A 16,960-nucleotide genomic window follows, 5' to 3' on the forward strand; every position below is an offset into this window, starting at 1 on the left:
CTCACTGCCCACGGTATTCTGGGCCTCATAGACTGCACACTGCTGTAGGGCTAAGAACCAACTGAATCTTTGGTAGCAATAGGTGAGATCCCAGAAGTCTGTAGGTTGGCTAATGTGGTGTCATTGTTTAAGAAAGGTGGTAAGGAAAAGCCAGGGAACTATAGACCAGTGAGCCTGACATCAGTGGTGGGCAAGTTGTTGGAAGGAATCCAGAGGGAAAGGACTTACATGTGGTTGGAAAGCCAAGGACTGATTAGGTATAGTCAGCATGGGTTTGAGCATGGGAAACTGTGTCTTATTAACTTGATTGAATTTTGTGAAGAAGTAACGAAGTGAATTGATGAGGGCAGAGCAGTGGACCTGACCTATATGGACTTCAGTAAGGCGTTTGACAAGGTTCCTCATGGTAGACTGGTTACCAAGGTTAGATCACATGGAATATCCATTTGGATACAGAACTGGCTCGAAGGTAGAAGACAGAAGGTGTAGTGGAGGGTAGCTTTGCAGACTGGAGGCCTGCGCCACAAGGATTGGTGCTGGGTCCACTGCTTTTCATCATTTATATAAATTGTTTGGATGTGAAAGTAAGAGGTATGGTTAGTAAGTTTGCAGATGACATCAAAGTTGGAGATGTAGTGGATGGCAAAGAAGGGTACCTCAGAGTACAATGGGATCTTGATCAGATGAACCAATGGGCTGAGGAGTGGCAGATGGAGTTTAATTTAGATAAATGTGAGGTGCTGCATTTTGGAAAGGCAAATTGGGGCAGGACTTACACACTTAATGGTAAAGTCCTGGGGAGTGTTACTGAACAAAGAGACCTTGGAGTGCAGGTTCATAGTTCTTTGAAAGTGGGGTTGCAGGTAGACCGGAGAATGAAGAAGGTATTTGGTATGCATGCATTTATTGGTCAGTGCATTGAATATAGGAGTTGGGAAGTCATGTTGCAGCTGTACCAGACATTGGTTAGGCCACTTTCAGAATACTGCGTGCAATTCTCGTCTCCCAGGTATAGGAAGGATGTTTTGAAACTTGAAAGGGTTCAGAAAAGATTTACGAGGATGATGCCAGGGTTGGAAGGTTTGCCAGGGAGAGGATGAATAGTTTGGGGGGCTATTCTCCCTGAAGCGGTGGAGGCTGAGGGGGTGACCTTGTAGAGGTTTATAAAATCATGAGGGGCATGCTTATGGTAAATAGACAAGGTATTTTTCCTAGGGTAGGGGAGTTCAAAACTAGAGGGCATAAGTTTCAGGTGAGAGGGGAAAGATAGAAAAAGGACCTAAGGGACAACTTCTTCATGCAGAAGATGGTCTGTGTTTGAAATGAGCTGCCAAAGGAAGTGGTGAAGGCTGCCACAATTACAATATTTAGATGGCATCTGGATGGGTATATAAATAGGAAGGCTTTAGAGGGAAATGGGCCAAATGCTGGCAAATGGGACTAGATTAATTTAGGATATCTGGTTGGCATGTATGAGATGGCCCAAAGGGTCTGCTCTGTGCTGTACATCTCTATGACTCTAATTGCTCAGGGAAGGACCAATTACTTCTGTAAGACTAATTCACATGTGACTCTCATCACACACAGCACGGTTGACCCATAATGCATTGAAGGCAGGGATTAGAGAATAAATCCTACTTTGCCACAATTTTCCACAAAATTATCTATATTTTAAAAAACTGAATTGAAGAAGAACATCAGTGCAAACTTTAGGAAGCTAGTGGAAGGTGCCACCATGAACTGAAAGGGGAAAGGGAATGGTATGTGAACTGAAATTAGGAAGAGATATATGTCAATATCAATTGTGAAAGGGTGATGGAAGAGATGAAGAGGTTGAGTAGGAAGTGCAGGAAATTAAAGGGAGTGAATGCAATTGTTAATTAGATAAAGAAGATTGGAAGGTTGGAGTGCCTCTGCAAATGAAAGAGAGTGTCTTTTTGGTGGCCTCTCGGAAGTAATAATTTGGTTGAATTAGAAGGTTTGATTTGTGCCTGTCTAGTTTGCAAGTCTACATCATCAAATGTCTGTGAGTATCACCTGGATGTTAATGTATCATATGGTTTACTTTATCAATGGAACAAAGTAAAAGAGAACTTATGAATTGGAAAATGTTGACTTCAATGGGATAAGAGGAGTTCTAACTAGTATAAAGAGGAACCAAAGATATCCAGGAAAAACTATCATGGAACAATGTATTTATGGGAGAGATGTTTCAGAAATAGATTAGGCACATTCCAACAAGAGGAAATGAAAGGAAACCCAAACCAAGGCTTCTTGGATGATGAGGGAGATATTGAATATGATGAATAAGAAAAAAGCATGTATAATATGCTTCAGATTAATCTGAGAATGAGATCAAATATAATAAGTCAAGAGAGGAGGTAAAGAGGAAAATACAACTGGCAAGAGAGATTATGAGGATAGAATAGCAGTTAACAGAAAAGGGAACCCAAAGCTTCCAGTGGGTTATAAATAATATACATCTAATAAGAAGGAAGGCAGGGCATATTATGGTGATAAATGCTTAGAGGTCCAGAATAAGGCTTTTGAAGACTAATGAATTATTAGTGTTTACCAATGAAGAGGATATTGGCAAAATGGAGGCAGAACTGGAAGCAGTGGAGATATTGGTGGGGTGAAAATTAATGGGAAGGATGTACTGGAAGGTCTGGATTAGAGTGGATGGATTGTCTGGTCAGGATGTCTTAAATTCAGCTTGCTAAAGGCAGGACTTGCCATAATCTTCAATTCTTTCCTGGATACAAGCAAGGTGCCAGAGGATTGAAGAACAATACATATAAGGGTATAAGTACAGCTTTAGTGATCCATTTAGCATCAATGTTGAATAAGGTTTTAAGAAATAATCTTGTGGCATTTGAGGAGATTGGAATTAATTAAGGAGAGCAAATGTAAAAGATAAATCATGCTTGACTAATCTAATTGAATATTTTGAAGTTAAGTTAATTCGAACTTAACATAATTGAAGTTATCAGAGACAGTTATGAAGGAATTCAATGTCTGTTCTATATATGAAGTTTAAGAAAGTCTTTAAGAAAATACTACATAAAAGGCTAGATGACAAAATTGTAGCTCATGAATAGAAGTCTGAGCAACTTTGATTGGAAAAACTTGGCATCCGAAGGAAATGGACCAAGACATGGTGTATTGATTGCTTTTAGACTGGAAGATGATAGACAGTGGTGTCCACCCAAGGCTCAGTGCTAGAACCACTACCTGTTTTAGTATATAATTGAATTGATATTATAATACAAAGTAATTTTTTTAAAAAGTAGCCAATGGATCCAAATTTGGAGGTGCATCTGACTGTAAAGATGATATCAATTAACAGCATCAGGATACAGATAGACTATCGCGGATGGGGTGGCACAGTGGCTCAGTGGTTAGCACTGCTAACTCACAGTGCCAGGGACCTGGGTTCGATTCCAGCCTCAGGCGACTGTCTGTGTGGAGTTTGCATGTTCTCCCCATGTCTGATTGTGTTTCCTCTAGGTGCTCTGGTTTCCTCCCACAATCCAAAGGTGTGCAAGTTAGGTGAATTGGCTGTGCTAAATCGTCCATAGTGTTCAGGGATGTGTAGGTTAGATGTAGAGTGATAAGGGAATGGGTCTGAGTGGGATGTTGTTCAGAGGGTTAGTGTGGACATGCTGGGCTGAAGGTCTGTTTCCACACTGTAGGAATTTGATGATAGTATGTGGCAGATAGGATTTAAAACAGAGAAATGTGAGGTGATGCATGTTTGAAGAAGTAATAGGGATTGGCAGTATGGACTAAATGCTCGAAAGGGTCTACAGGGACAGAAGGAATTGAGGTTCATGTGTACAGATCTTTGAAGATAGTAGGATGTAGTTAGAGAATTGTTAGAAAAGCATATAGGAATGTTGGAATGGATACAAAAGCAGGGAAGTTATGCTCAACCTGTTTAAGGTCCTGTTTAGATCACAACAAGAGCTTTGCCTCTACTTCTAGTGACTGCACTTTAGAAAGGATGTGAAGATGTCAGGGATTGGTAAAGAGAGACATGAAACTGAAGATTTTCAACTGGCACTCATAGGGACTTAAACACAAGAAAAAAACAATTTATATTGCATGAGAAGAGGTTACTGATTGGTTGGACAATGACTGATACACAAGTGCAGCAGAAACCATTTAGGTGTTTCAGTTGGCTGATTAAATTCAAACCAGACATGTCCATTCTGTTCAGGGCATTGTTGTGGCGAAAGAGCAGGCATTGATTGTCTTTGTAGTCCTTTAAGATACAATTTGTCGGCATATACTTTTAGCATGGAGAGCACCAGGTTGTGTATGTGAATAAATGTAGTTTCTATCATGCACAAATGAATCACACCACGAGACACTGATAATCTTAAATTGGTGTAGTCAGGATTATTTTATAAATGTTGTTTGATATCAGTATCACATTTAATTTTGGGCACTACTTTCTAAATTTTGCAAGCCTTTGGCTGGTTGAACACGGTTGACACACTACCTCATGTGAACAGCCGAAGGGACTTGTTATTTAATGTGGCCCACTAATCATTGGGATATTTAGTTTATATGCCTAGCATCATACTGACACTGAGCCTCTTAAAACACATCATTTATTTATGTGATGTCATATGATGTAAAATATGAACTATTAATTTTTGAATTCCATCACCTGGTTCTTTCATGGACTGAAATGGACATTAAAAAAACCAAAAACACCCTGAATTAAAATGGCCAAAGGGATTCCCTGGCCACAAGTTGTCAAACTTCAATATGGATTACACAACAGACAGTTAGACTTAAATCAACATTTTGTCCGAAGACAAAGAAGTCAGTCAGCCCCTACCAGTGGACACTCATCTTCCATTTTTAGTTTACACCTTGATGAAAATGTTTGCAAATTGGAGATGAAAACAAGAATGACAATAATCAAACCTCAAGACAATTAATTCAGACATGGAAATACATAACAAGCTTAAATTTCAAGAAACTGTTTCTTGTGAAAAGAGGAGATGGATTTTAGATTCCAGAATCAAATGGCTAGAGAATGCTCTTTCTGTCTCTGACTGTAAAGAAGAAAGAGCACCCAGTGACAAAAAAATTCAAAAGAAACATCAGAACATCGAGAACTTGAAAAGATAACTGAAATAATTGCTACTGCTGATAATCCAAGACACAACCAACTATGCTTAGATCAAAACACTGAACCTCAAGGACTCCAAAAGACTTGAAACTATATATTGCTTTAATCTTCCTTTTGTAAACGATACTGTCTCTTTTTTAACTTTGTACCTGTGTATATGTATGTTTCATGTCAGATTTTTATTTTTTTCTGGATTAGCAAGTAATAATATTTGTTCATTTTTTTGCTTAAGAAATCTTAGTGATTGACTCCTTATTGAAACAGTAGAATTTAATTAACTTTTAATTGGAGAGAGGCATAGCCTCATTCTAAAAAGAACATAACTCTTTGTTGGAGCCAGTTGGGAAGGTTCAAAAGATGGGAAACTTCTGGTTTTGGTTAGAAGTCACATGAAACCAGGTTGTAAACCAACATATTTATTTGAAATCACAAGCTTTCAAAGCGCTGCTCCTTCATCAGATGAAGTGAAGAGAAGCACACAGGCACAGAATTTATACGGAGAGATCAAAAGATCATACAAATGGTGTGAGTGGAGTGTCGACAGGCTGAATAATAAGTCTTTGCAAGTAATCATAATTGTCAGATGGTGTGAGTAAAGTGTCATCAACTGAATAGCAGTGAAAGGATGACCTGTATTCTGATTAATTGAGGCAGAGAGCTAAATACAAAAAATTAAAAGTAAGGTCATGCTGGAGACAAACCTAATGGCTAGGATAACACGATTGGTATAAGAGTTACAAGCCAAGGATCCAACCAAAGAAACAAGTAATTCAAAACTATATAAATTATGGACAAGCCCTGCATATATACGCTCTGCTCAGATGAAGAGGAATGAAATGGACACTTAAAGCCTTCATAAGAACAGGATATGATGCACAACTCATCAATCGCCAGGTCCAACGTGCCACAACAAAAAACCGCAATTACTTCCTCAGAAGACAGACGCAGGATACAACCGATAGAGTACCCTTCATCATTCAGTACTTCTCTAGAGCAGAAGTACACTGTGTTCTTTGCAACCTTCAACATGTCATCAATGATGATGAACATCTCACCAACATCATCCCTACATCTTCACTACTTGCCTTTAAACAACTGACAAACCTTAAACAGACCATTGTTTTCAGCAAACTACCACGCTTTCAGGACACTATTCATCACAACACTACACGACTCTGTCAGGATAACCTCTGCAAGACATGTCAGATCATCGACATGGCTGCTGCAATCACACATGGGAACACCATGCACCATAGTCACGGCAGATACTCATTTGATTCAGCCAATTTTGTCAACCACATATGCTGTAGGCAAGGATGCCCCAAGGTATGGTATATTGGCAAGCCAATGCAGACGCTACGGCAATGGATGAGTGGACACTGCGCAACAATCACCAGATGGGAATGTTCCCTCCCAGTCGAGGAACACTTCAACAGTCAAGGGCATTCAGCCTCCGGTCTTCGGGCAGGTGTCCTCCAAGGCAACCTTCAAGATATACAACAAAACACAATCGTCAAGCAAGAATTCCGCACCCATGAAAATGGCCTCAACCATGATTTTGTGTTCATGTTACGTTACATGGAACCCCACCATACTGTTCTATCTCTGTAAAATCTTCCTAACTCTCCTGTTTTGACACTATCATCTTGATAACTTATTATAATCTCTCTACCTTAATTAGTTTGTATGATTTTGGATTTCTTGTTACTGTGGTTAGACCCTCGGCATGCAACTTTTATACTCATCATGTTATTCAGCCATTTGGTTTGCCTCCAGCACCATCTTATTTTTACTTTTTTGTACTTATCTCTCTGCCTCAATTAATTGGAATGTGGAGGTGCTGGTGTTGGAATGGGGTGAACAAAGTCAGAAGTCACATTACACCAGGTTATAATCCGACAGATTTATTTGAAATCGCAAGCTTTCGGAGCGCGGCCCCTTTGTCAGGTGAAGTGAGAGAGAAGCATATAGACACAGAATTTACCGACAGAGAGATCAAAAGATCATACAAATGGCATGAGTGGAGTGTCGAACAGTAAGTCTGCAGGTGACCAAGAGTGTTAGACCATGTGAGTAAAGTGTCAATAGCTGAGTAACAAGCAAAGGGATGACCAGAATTTGATTAAATGAGGCAGACATAATTATAAAACATTGAAAATAAGGTGGTGCTGGAGACAAACTAAATAACTGGAATGATAGGTATGACCAAATTAATAAGTAATCCAAAACTATAAAAACTAATTAAGGTAGAGAGATCATCACAATTTATCAAGGTGATGGTGTCAAAACAGAGCAGTAAGAAGATTTTACAGGTACAAAAGAGTAGGTAGGGCCACATGTAGCATGACATGAGTCCAAGATCACGGTTGAGGCCAACTTCATGGGCACAGAACTTGGCTATTTGTTTCTGTTCAGTGACTTTGCATTGTTGTATATCTCGAAGTCCGTCTTGGAGGACGCTTACCCGAAGATCAGAGTCTGTATGTCCTCGACCGCTGAAGAGTTTCCTGACTGGGAGGAAACATTCCTGTGTTGTATAGTGTCCAGTCATCCATTGCCATAGTGTCTGCTTGGTTACACCAATGTACCATGCCTCGGGCCATCCTTGATGCAGCATATGAAATAGACAACATTACCGAGTCACATGAGTATCTGCTGTGTACATGGTAGGTGGTGTTCCCATGTGTGATGGTAGTATCCATGTTGATGATCTGACATATCTTGCAGAGTTGCCATGGCACGGTTTTGTGTTGTGGTTGATCAGCATAGCATGCTGCGAATGATGATCTGTTTAAGGTTTGGTGGTTCTTTGAATGCAAGAAGTAGAGGTGTAGGGGTGACCTTGGCAAGATGTTCATCGTCATCAATGAGATGTTGAGGACTGCGAAGAATGTGGCATTGTCTATCCGCTCCGGGTAAGTACTAGACAATGAAAGGTACTCTATTGGTCATATCGTGTGTCTGTCTTCTGAGGAGGTTGTTGCAGTTTTTGCACTGTGGCACATCAGAACTGGTGATTGATGAGTTGAGCATCATATCCTGTTCTTATGAGGGTATCTTTCAGCATCTTTAGGTGTCCGTCATGGTCCTCCTCACTTGAGCAGATCCTGTGTAAGCGGAGTGTTTGTTTGTAAGGGATGGCTTATTTAATATGTTTAGAGTGGAAGCTAGAGAAGTGCAATATCATGAAGTTATCCATGGACTTGTGGTAGAGTGAGGGACTGTGTTAATTGGATTATATAGGCCATCCCTTCACTTGCTGTTCAGCTGTTGACACTTTAATCACACCATCTGACACTTTAGATCATCTGCAGAGACTTATTATTCAACCTGTTGACATTCCACCCATACTATTTGTATGATCTTTTGATCTGTCGATAAATTCTGTGCCTGTGTGCTTCTTTTCACTTTGCCTGACGAAAGAGCGTGCCCCACAAGTTTGTGGTTTCAAATAAACCTTTTGGATGAAAACTTGGTGTCAAGAATAATAGGGTGGTTATGGCAGGGGATTTTAACTTTCCAAACATAGAGGGACTGCCATAGTGTTAAGGGTTTAGATGGAGAGGAATTTGTTAAGCATGTACAAGAACATTTTCTGTTTCAGTATGTGGATGTACCTACTAGAGAAGGTGCAAAACTTGACCTACTCTTGGGAAATAAGGCAGGGCAGGTGAATGAAGTGTCAGTGAGGGAGCACTTTGGGGCCAGCGACCATAATTCTATTAGTTTTAAAATTGTGATGGAAAAGGATAGACCAGATCTAAAAGTCGAAGATCTAAATTGGAGGAAGGCCAATTTTGGAGGTATTGGCAAGAACTTTTAAAAGCTTATTTGGGGCAGATGTTCGTAGGTAAAGGGAGGGCTGGAAAATGGGATGCCTTCAGAAATGAGATAATGAGAATCCAGAGAAAGTATATTCCTGTCAGGATGAAAGGAAAGGCTGGTAGGTGTAGGGAATGCTGGATGACGAGACAAATTGAGGTTTTGGTTAAGAAAAAGAAGGAAGCATATGTCAGGTATGGACAGCAGAGATCAAATCAATCCTTAGAAGTGTACAAAGGCAGTAGGAGTGCAATTAAGAGGTAACTAGGAGAGAATAAGGCCCCTCAAAAATCAGCAAGATGGCCTTTGTGTGGAGTCGCAGGAGATGGGGGAGATACTAAACGAGTATTTTGCATCAGCGTTTACTGTGTAAAAGGACATGGAAGATATAGAATGTAGGGAAATAGATGGTGACATCTTGAAAAATTTCCATATTGCAGATGAGGAAGTGCTGGATTTCTTGATATGCATAAAAGTGGATAAATCCCCAAAACCTGGTCAAGTGTACCCGAGAGCTCTGTGGGAAGCTTGGTAACTGATTGCTGTGCCTCTTGCTGAGATATTTGTATCATTGATAGTCACAGGTGAGGTGCTGGAAGACTGGAGGTTGGCTAACGTGGTGCCACTGTTTAAGAAGGGTGATAAGGAGAAGCCAGGGAACTATAGACCAGTGAACCTGACATCAGTGGTGGGCAAGTTGTTGGAGGGAATCCTGAGGGACAGCATGTACATGTATTTGGAAAAGCAAGGACTGCTTAAGGATAGTCAGCATGGATTTGTGCGTGAGAAATCATGTCTCACAAACTTGATTGAGTTTTTTGAAGAAGCATCAAAGAGGATTGAGGACAGAGCAGTAGATGTGATCTATATGGACTTCAGTAAGGAATTCGACAATTCCTCCCCATGGGAGACTGGTTAGCAAGGTTAGATCTCACGGAATACTGGGAGAACTAGCCATTTGGATACAGAACTAGCTCAAAGGTAGAAGACAGAGAATGGTGGTGGAGGGTTTGTTTTTCAGACTGGAAGCCTGTGACCAGTGGAGTGCCACAAAGATTGGTGCTGGGTCCTCTACTTTTTGTCATTTACATAAATGATTTGGATGTGAGCATAAGAGGTATTGTTAGTAAGTTTGCAGATTACACCAAAATTGGAGGTGTAGTGGATTGTGAAGAAGGTTACCTCAGATTACAAAAGGATTTTGATCAGATGGGCCGATGGGCCAATGGGCTGAGGAGTGGCAGATGGAGTTTAATTCAAATAAATGCGAGGTTTTACAGTTTGGGAAAGCAAATCTGAGCATGACTTATACACTTAATGGTAAGGTCCTAGGGAGTGTTGCTAAACAAAGAGACCTTGGAGTGCAGGTTCATAGCTCCTTGAAAGTGGAGTTGCAGGTAGATAGGATAGTGAAGAAGGTGTTTGGTATGCTTTCCTTTTTCAGTCAGAGTATTGAGTACAGGATTTGGGAGGTCATGTTGTGGCTGTACAGGACATTGGTTAGACCACTGTTGGAATATTGCATGCAATTCTGGTCTCCTTACTATCAGAAGGGTGTTGTGAAACTTGAAAGGGTACAGAAAAGATTTAAAAGGATGTTGCCAGGGTTAGAAGTTTTGAGCTATAGGGAGAGGTTGAACAGACTAGGGCTGTTTTCCTTGGAGTGATGGAGGCTGAGGAGTGACCTTATAGAGGTTTACAAAATTATAAGGGGATGGATAGGATAAATAGACAAGTCTTTACCCTGGGGTGGGGGAGTCCAGAACTGGAGGGCATAGGTTTAGGGTGCGGATGGAAAGATATAAAAGAGACCTAAGGGACGACTTTTTCACGCAGAGGGTGGGACGTGTATGGAATGAGCTGTCAGAGGAAGTGGTGGAGGCTGGTACAATTGCAACAGTTAAGAGGCATTTGGATGGGTATATGAATTGGAAGGGTTTGGAGGGATATGGGCTGGGTGCTCATAGGTGGGACTAGATTGAGTTGGTATATCTGGTCATCATGGATGGGTTGGACTGAAGGGTCTGTTTCCATGCTGTATATCTTTATTACTCTATGAGATGGGCTAATGAGCTGAGGAATGGCAGATGGAGTTTAATTTAGATAAATGTGAGGTGCTGCATTTTGGGAAAGCAAATCTTAACAGGACTTATACACTTAATGGTAAGGTCCTAGGGAGTATTGCTGAACAAAGAGACCTTGGAGTGCAGGTTCATAGCTCCTTGAAAGTAGAGTTGCAGGTCGATAGGATAGTGAAGAAGGCATTTGGTATGCTTTCCTTCATTGGTCAGAGTGTTGAGTACAGGAGTTGGGAGGTTGTGTTGCGGCTGTTCATGACATTGGTTAGGCCACGTTTAGAATATTGCATGCAATTCTGGTCTTCTTCCTATCAGAAGGATGTTGTGAAACTTGAAAGGGTTCAGAAAAGATTTACAAGGATGTTGCCAGGGTTGGAAGATTTGAGCTATAGGGAGAGGTTGAATAGGCTAGGGCTGTTTTCCCTGGATTGTCGTAGGCGGAGGGGTGATCTTATAGAGGTTTATAACATCATGAGGAGCATGGATAGGATAAGTAGGCAAAGTCTTTTTCCTAGAACTAGAGGGCTTGGGTTTAGGATGAGAGGGGAAAGATATAAAAGAGACATAAGGGGCAATGTTGTCACTTAGAGCGTAGTACATAATGAGCTGCCAGAGGAAGTGGTGGAGGTTGGTACAATTGCAGCATTTAAAAGGCATCTAAATGGGTATATAAATAGGAAGAGTTTAGAGGGATGTGGGCTGTGTGCTAGCAAGTGGGACTAGATTGGGTTGGGATATCAGATCGGCATGGATGAGTTGGACCAAAGGGTCTGTTTCCGTGTTGTATGTCTCTTTGACTTTATGGCCTTCTAACCTCATCCACCCCAATCCAACACTGACACCTCCTTATCATGGTTATCGCCTGATCTTAAAGCGGTAGGCAGAATATCTTAATGGTGTGACATTAGCATCCTATTGGTGGAGAATACCATTCACGTGTTTACTCCAAACTTGCAACATGAAATGGCTAGCTTCTCAAAGTTTTAGGGCATGTTCCCTGTCAAGTGTAATCTTAGGTGGAAAGATTGGACACCATTCAGGGCCAAAAGTGGCTGTTCTAGCCCCTTCTATGAGTTTGCATGATATGCACTGTAGCCTATTCACACCACTCATGGAAGCCATTGATATTTGCACAAGACCACTATATCATGGTAATCTAGGTGTGTTACCAGTATCTGAATCTATTTCCATCAATCTCATGGATTTAGCAACTTGTTTGGTTCAGTTTCAATGACACTATACCCACTCAAAAAGTGGTGTTACAATGAGGTAGGCCCAGCACTTGCTGACACCTTTGTCAGTTTTCATGAGAAGGCATGAAACTTGTCAGAAAGGTTCTGTGATAATCAAAGAGGACTTGATACAAACTGGAAAAATCAGATGAGCAAAGTAGCCTCGAGCTCATAGAGTGTTTTGGATAGAATCACTTTCTGAGGCCAACCAGAAGCAAGCTATACAAGGTTTTAGATTCTGCAATGAAATATGGTTAAGGCTTTAGGACCTTAAGACATAGGAGCAGAAGTAGGCCATTATGCCCATCACTTCTGCTCTGTCCATCAAGGAGATCATGGTTGATCTGATAATCCTCAATTCCACTTTCCTGCCTTTTCCCTATAACCCTTGATCCCCTTACTGATTAAAATCTCAACCTTGAATATACTTAATGACCCAGCCTTTTTAGTTGTCTATGGGAAAGAATTCCACAGATTCACAACCATCTGAGAAAAGAAATTTCTCCTCATCTCTGTCTTCAATACATAAGCCATTATTTTGAGATTTTGCTGTCTGGTCCTAGACTTTTTCACAAGAAGAAATAACCTTTCAACATTTCCCTGTTAAGTCCTCTAAATATCTTGTATATTTCAATTAAATTGCCTCTCATTCTTCTCTATTCCAATGAATCCTGACCCAATCTACACAACTTCTCCTCATAAGACAGTCCATTCAAACCTGGGATCAGTTTAGTGAGTCATCACTGAACTGCCTCCAATGCCAATATATCTTTCCTCAGATAAGAAGCCTAAAATTGTCCACAATTTTCCAGCTGTGATCTGACTAGTGCATTGTAAAGTTTTAGCAAATCTCAGTTCATACTCCATTCCCTTAGAAATAAAGGCTAATATCCCATTTGCCTTTACTATTTTCTCATTGAATTTGTATGCTAGCTTTTTATGAATCATGCACGAGGACTCCAAATCCCTCTGTTCTATAGACTTCTGCAGTCTTTCCCTATTTAAATAATATTCTGCTCCTCTATTCTTCCTGCCAAAGTGCATAGCCTCACATTTCCCCTCCTCATGTTCCATCTCCCATCCAATCAATGACCTCATTGAAAAGGCATCACTTGTTAGTAATCACAACATGATTCAGTTTTGCATTCAATTTGAGGGAGCGAGGATTGGGAGCAAGACTAATGGCTCAAATTTCAGTAAGAGCCTTAAAGCTAACTTAGTTTAAGTGAAATTCAAATTTGTTTTTTTTAATGGAAGTACTCCTAAACTCCTGTCAGAGAGGAAGTATGACAACTTTGATGTGGCAAAATGAAGGAATTACAATACATGTCTGATGGTAAAGAAATATCTTGCATATAAAATATAGTTGGTATCTAGTTCAAGAAAGAGAAAGATCACAGACAAATCAAAGTTTTAAACTTAAGTAAGTTTGACGAGACCACTGTGAGATATAAGCTAGACATGTTAAGCTGGATTGATGTATCCAAATGAATTTTTAGTTCAATACAATACATAAACATCTTCTTAAATAACAAAATTTCCATTTAGGAAGATGAGAGATATTAGGAACCATTGTTGACTGTTAATGTACATTTAATTAGATTATGGTTGATCTGCACCTGAACCACATTTGTGATCTTTTCCTCCTCTCTTAATTTTCCTACCCAACACCCAACATCTAAGGTTGAGAGTTCACTGTGAGGGAATGAATAAATGGAAGCTGTCTCCTTTGACTCACAACATATTATTTCAATGCACTATATCCCCAAACAGCGTCCAGCTGTGCTTTATCAACCTGCATTGTGTGTTTCGTTATATGATCAAATTCTCAGATTTTCTTTTTATGTATTCCAAATTCTCACAGTATGCTGAATTAGCAATGTTGTTTTCACATTTTCCCATTAGTCCACTGAACCTCCAGCTTCACCGAGCACGTATGTTTCATTGTCAGCTGAAAATCTGGTGGTGAAGCCGTTCCACTTTTAATTTAAAGCATTTCCTAAAGTGAGATATTCGCACAGATTGAATTGGTGATTGGGTTGGGATATCTGGTCGGCATGGACGGGTTGGACCGAAGGGTCTGTTTCCATACTGTACATCTCTATGACTCTATGTAGAGTGATCCAAGCCAGCTATGATGACAATGTTAATACTTTTTTGGGTGTCAATTGCTGGACGTTTAAGAGTGAATTTGTTAGAAGTGGTTCTAAATATAACGAGAATAAGTACAGGTCGTTCTGGTATAGCGCACGTTCCGTCAATGCAAATTGGCTATAACATGATTGACGAATTGTGGGTGTTACAGAGTCATAAAGATGTACAGCATGGAAACAGACCCTTCGGTCCAACCCGTGCATGCTGACCAGATATCCCAACCCAAGCTAGTCCAACCTGCCAGCACCAGGCCCATATCCCTCCAAACCCTTCCTATTCAAATACCCATCCAAATGCCTCTTAAATGTTTCAATTGTAACAGCCTCCACCACTTCCTCTGGCAGCTCATTCCATACACGTACCACCCTCTGTGTGAAAAAGTTGCCCTGTAGGTCTCTTTTATATCTTTCCCCTCTCACCCTAAACCTATGCCCTCTAGTTCTGGACTCCCTGATCCCAGGGAAAAGACTTTGCCTATTTACCCTATCCATGCCCCTCATAATTTTGTAAACCTCTATAAGGTCACACCTCAGCCTCCGACGCTCCAGGGAAAATAGTCCCAGCCTGTTCAGCCTCTCCCTATAGCTCAAATCCTCCAACTCTGGCAACATCCTTGTAAAACATTTCTGAATGCTTTCAAGTTTCACAACATCTTTCCGATAGGAAGGAGACCAGAATTGCACACAATATTCCACTAAGGCAAACCTTCTACTGAACGGGTGTAGTGATTAGCTACAGCGAGACTTTTTTTATAGCACTAGGTTGTAGAGGAATGCAACTGTCGCATTATAGCAGAATTACCTTTAATTAATTAATATTTTAGCAGTATTTTCCTCTGTGCCATGATATTAGCATGTGAAATGTTTTTGAAATAACATCTTACATATAATGCATCTTTAATGTGGTAAATCCATGGTGCCCCATCGAATAAAATTTGACACTGAGACACATAGCAAGATATTGGGATGGATAGCTGAAAGATTGGTTGAAGAATTAGGTTTGAGGAACATCTTAAAGCAGAAATACACAGTGGATATTTCAGAGTTTCTTGTGCAGCTATCTGAAGGCAGGATCCCCAAAGGAAATTGGGGAAATTAGGGCAGCACAGTGGCTCACAGCGCCAAGAACCACGGTTCGATTCCAGCTTCGGGTGACTGTCTGTGTGGAGTTCACATTCTCCCCGTGTTTGCGTGGGTTTCCTCCGGGTGCTCCAGTTTCCTCTTGCAATCCAAAGATGTGCAGGTTAGGTGAATTGACCATGCTAAATTGCCTATGATGTCCTAAGATGTATAGGTTAGGTGCATTAGTCAGGGTAAATGTAGAGTAATAAGGTAGGAGAATGGGTCTGGGTGGATTACTCTTCAGACGTACGGTGCGGACCTGTTGGGTCAAATAGCCTGTTTCCACACTGTAGGGATTGTATGATTCTAAGAGGCCGGAATTGAACAACAATGTTTTTGGAGGATTGGAGGGTTGAATGATGTATGTTACAGGGATAGAGAAACAATTTGTTATTGTGTGTTCATTACATTTCAAGATTTTAATCTTGAATCATATTTAAGAATAAATTCTGTTATTTTTTTCCAGATATTACTCTCCCGGATATTCAGATGCGCTGTTAGAAAGAGTGGAAAACTACCAACCAGCTCTTTGAGAAACACTGTGGATATTATTTCAATCTTTGGTTCTCCTGCTACTAAAGTCTTGAAGTCTCTACTCATTTTGCTAATATTTCCAATATAGCTTACATTAAATTATACCCTAAGTTCCTGTCCATCCCTTCTCACTTTTAAAGCAAATTCATCTCAAATTTGAAAATAAAAATAAGCACCCTTACAAACATAAATGAATAATTCATATTTCAGTGTACCAGGGGGGTTTTACTGATGGTTATTTTTGCAATACTTCACCTGTCTCAATAAAATTGAATGTTTTACAAAAAGAAATTTCTATATTATGGTTAGACAGGCTGTAAATTTTCATCAATATTTGTGAAGCCAGGTTTCACTGGCCTCTATTATATTCTGTGACCTGCAAATTTAAACATTTTTATGACCTTTTGAAGCTCCTTAGTTCACTTACAGTAGTGAAGGTGGTGATCCAGATCTGAAATGTTTGTTGATGGTCAGCTCTTTATAATTGTATATTGCTTTGATTATTCACCAAGATTGCACGTCAGGTGGAGTGCAATGAAAACTATTAGGATTGGTTTCATTACTTCAATAAAATTAATGCCTTCAAAACATGATATAGTCCAGGTTATTACAAATGCATCTGCCCATTACAGCTTTGTATCTACTGTTAATACTAATAGAACATAGAACAGTACAGCACAGAACAGACCCTTCAGCCCACGATGTTGCGCCGACCATTGATCCTCATGTAAGGTAAACCTAATGTATGAACCCTCAAATTTCTGTGACCATATGCATGTCCAGTAGTCTCTTAAATATCCCCAATGACCTCGCTTCCACAACTGCTGCTGGCAATGCATTCCATGCTCTCACAACTCTCTGCGTAAAGAA

The 16,960-nt window shown here is 40.3% G+C and overlaps 1 protein-coding gene across 3 annotated transcripts in view; it reads left to right on the forward strand.

The window, feature by feature from the left end:
* The window catches only part of spag6 (sperm associated antigen 6), a 207,152-nt gene extending 190,469 nt beyond the window's left edge, over window positions 1-16,683 (forward strand). For all 3 annotated transcript variants that reach the window (XM_072575961.1, XM_072575963.1, XM_072575962.1), the window contains exon 11: window positions 16,023-16,683. In XM_072575961.1, the coding sequence (XP_072432062.1) occupies window positions 16,023-16,089 (67 nt within the window). In that variant the 3' untranslated portion in view covers window positions 16,090-16,683. The remainder of the gene's footprint in view (window positions 1-16,022) is intronic.
* Window positions 16,684-16,960: the final 277 nt, after the last annotated feature.

The sequence above is a fragment of the Chiloscyllium punctatum genome, chromosome 8 (assembly GCF_047496795.1).
Source record: "Chiloscyllium punctatum isolate Juve2018m chromosome 8, sChiPun1.3, whole genome shotgun sequence".
NCBI classification, from domain to species: Eukaryota; Metazoa; Chordata; class Chondrichthyes; order Orectolobiformes; family Hemiscylliidae; genus Chiloscyllium; species Chiloscyllium punctatum.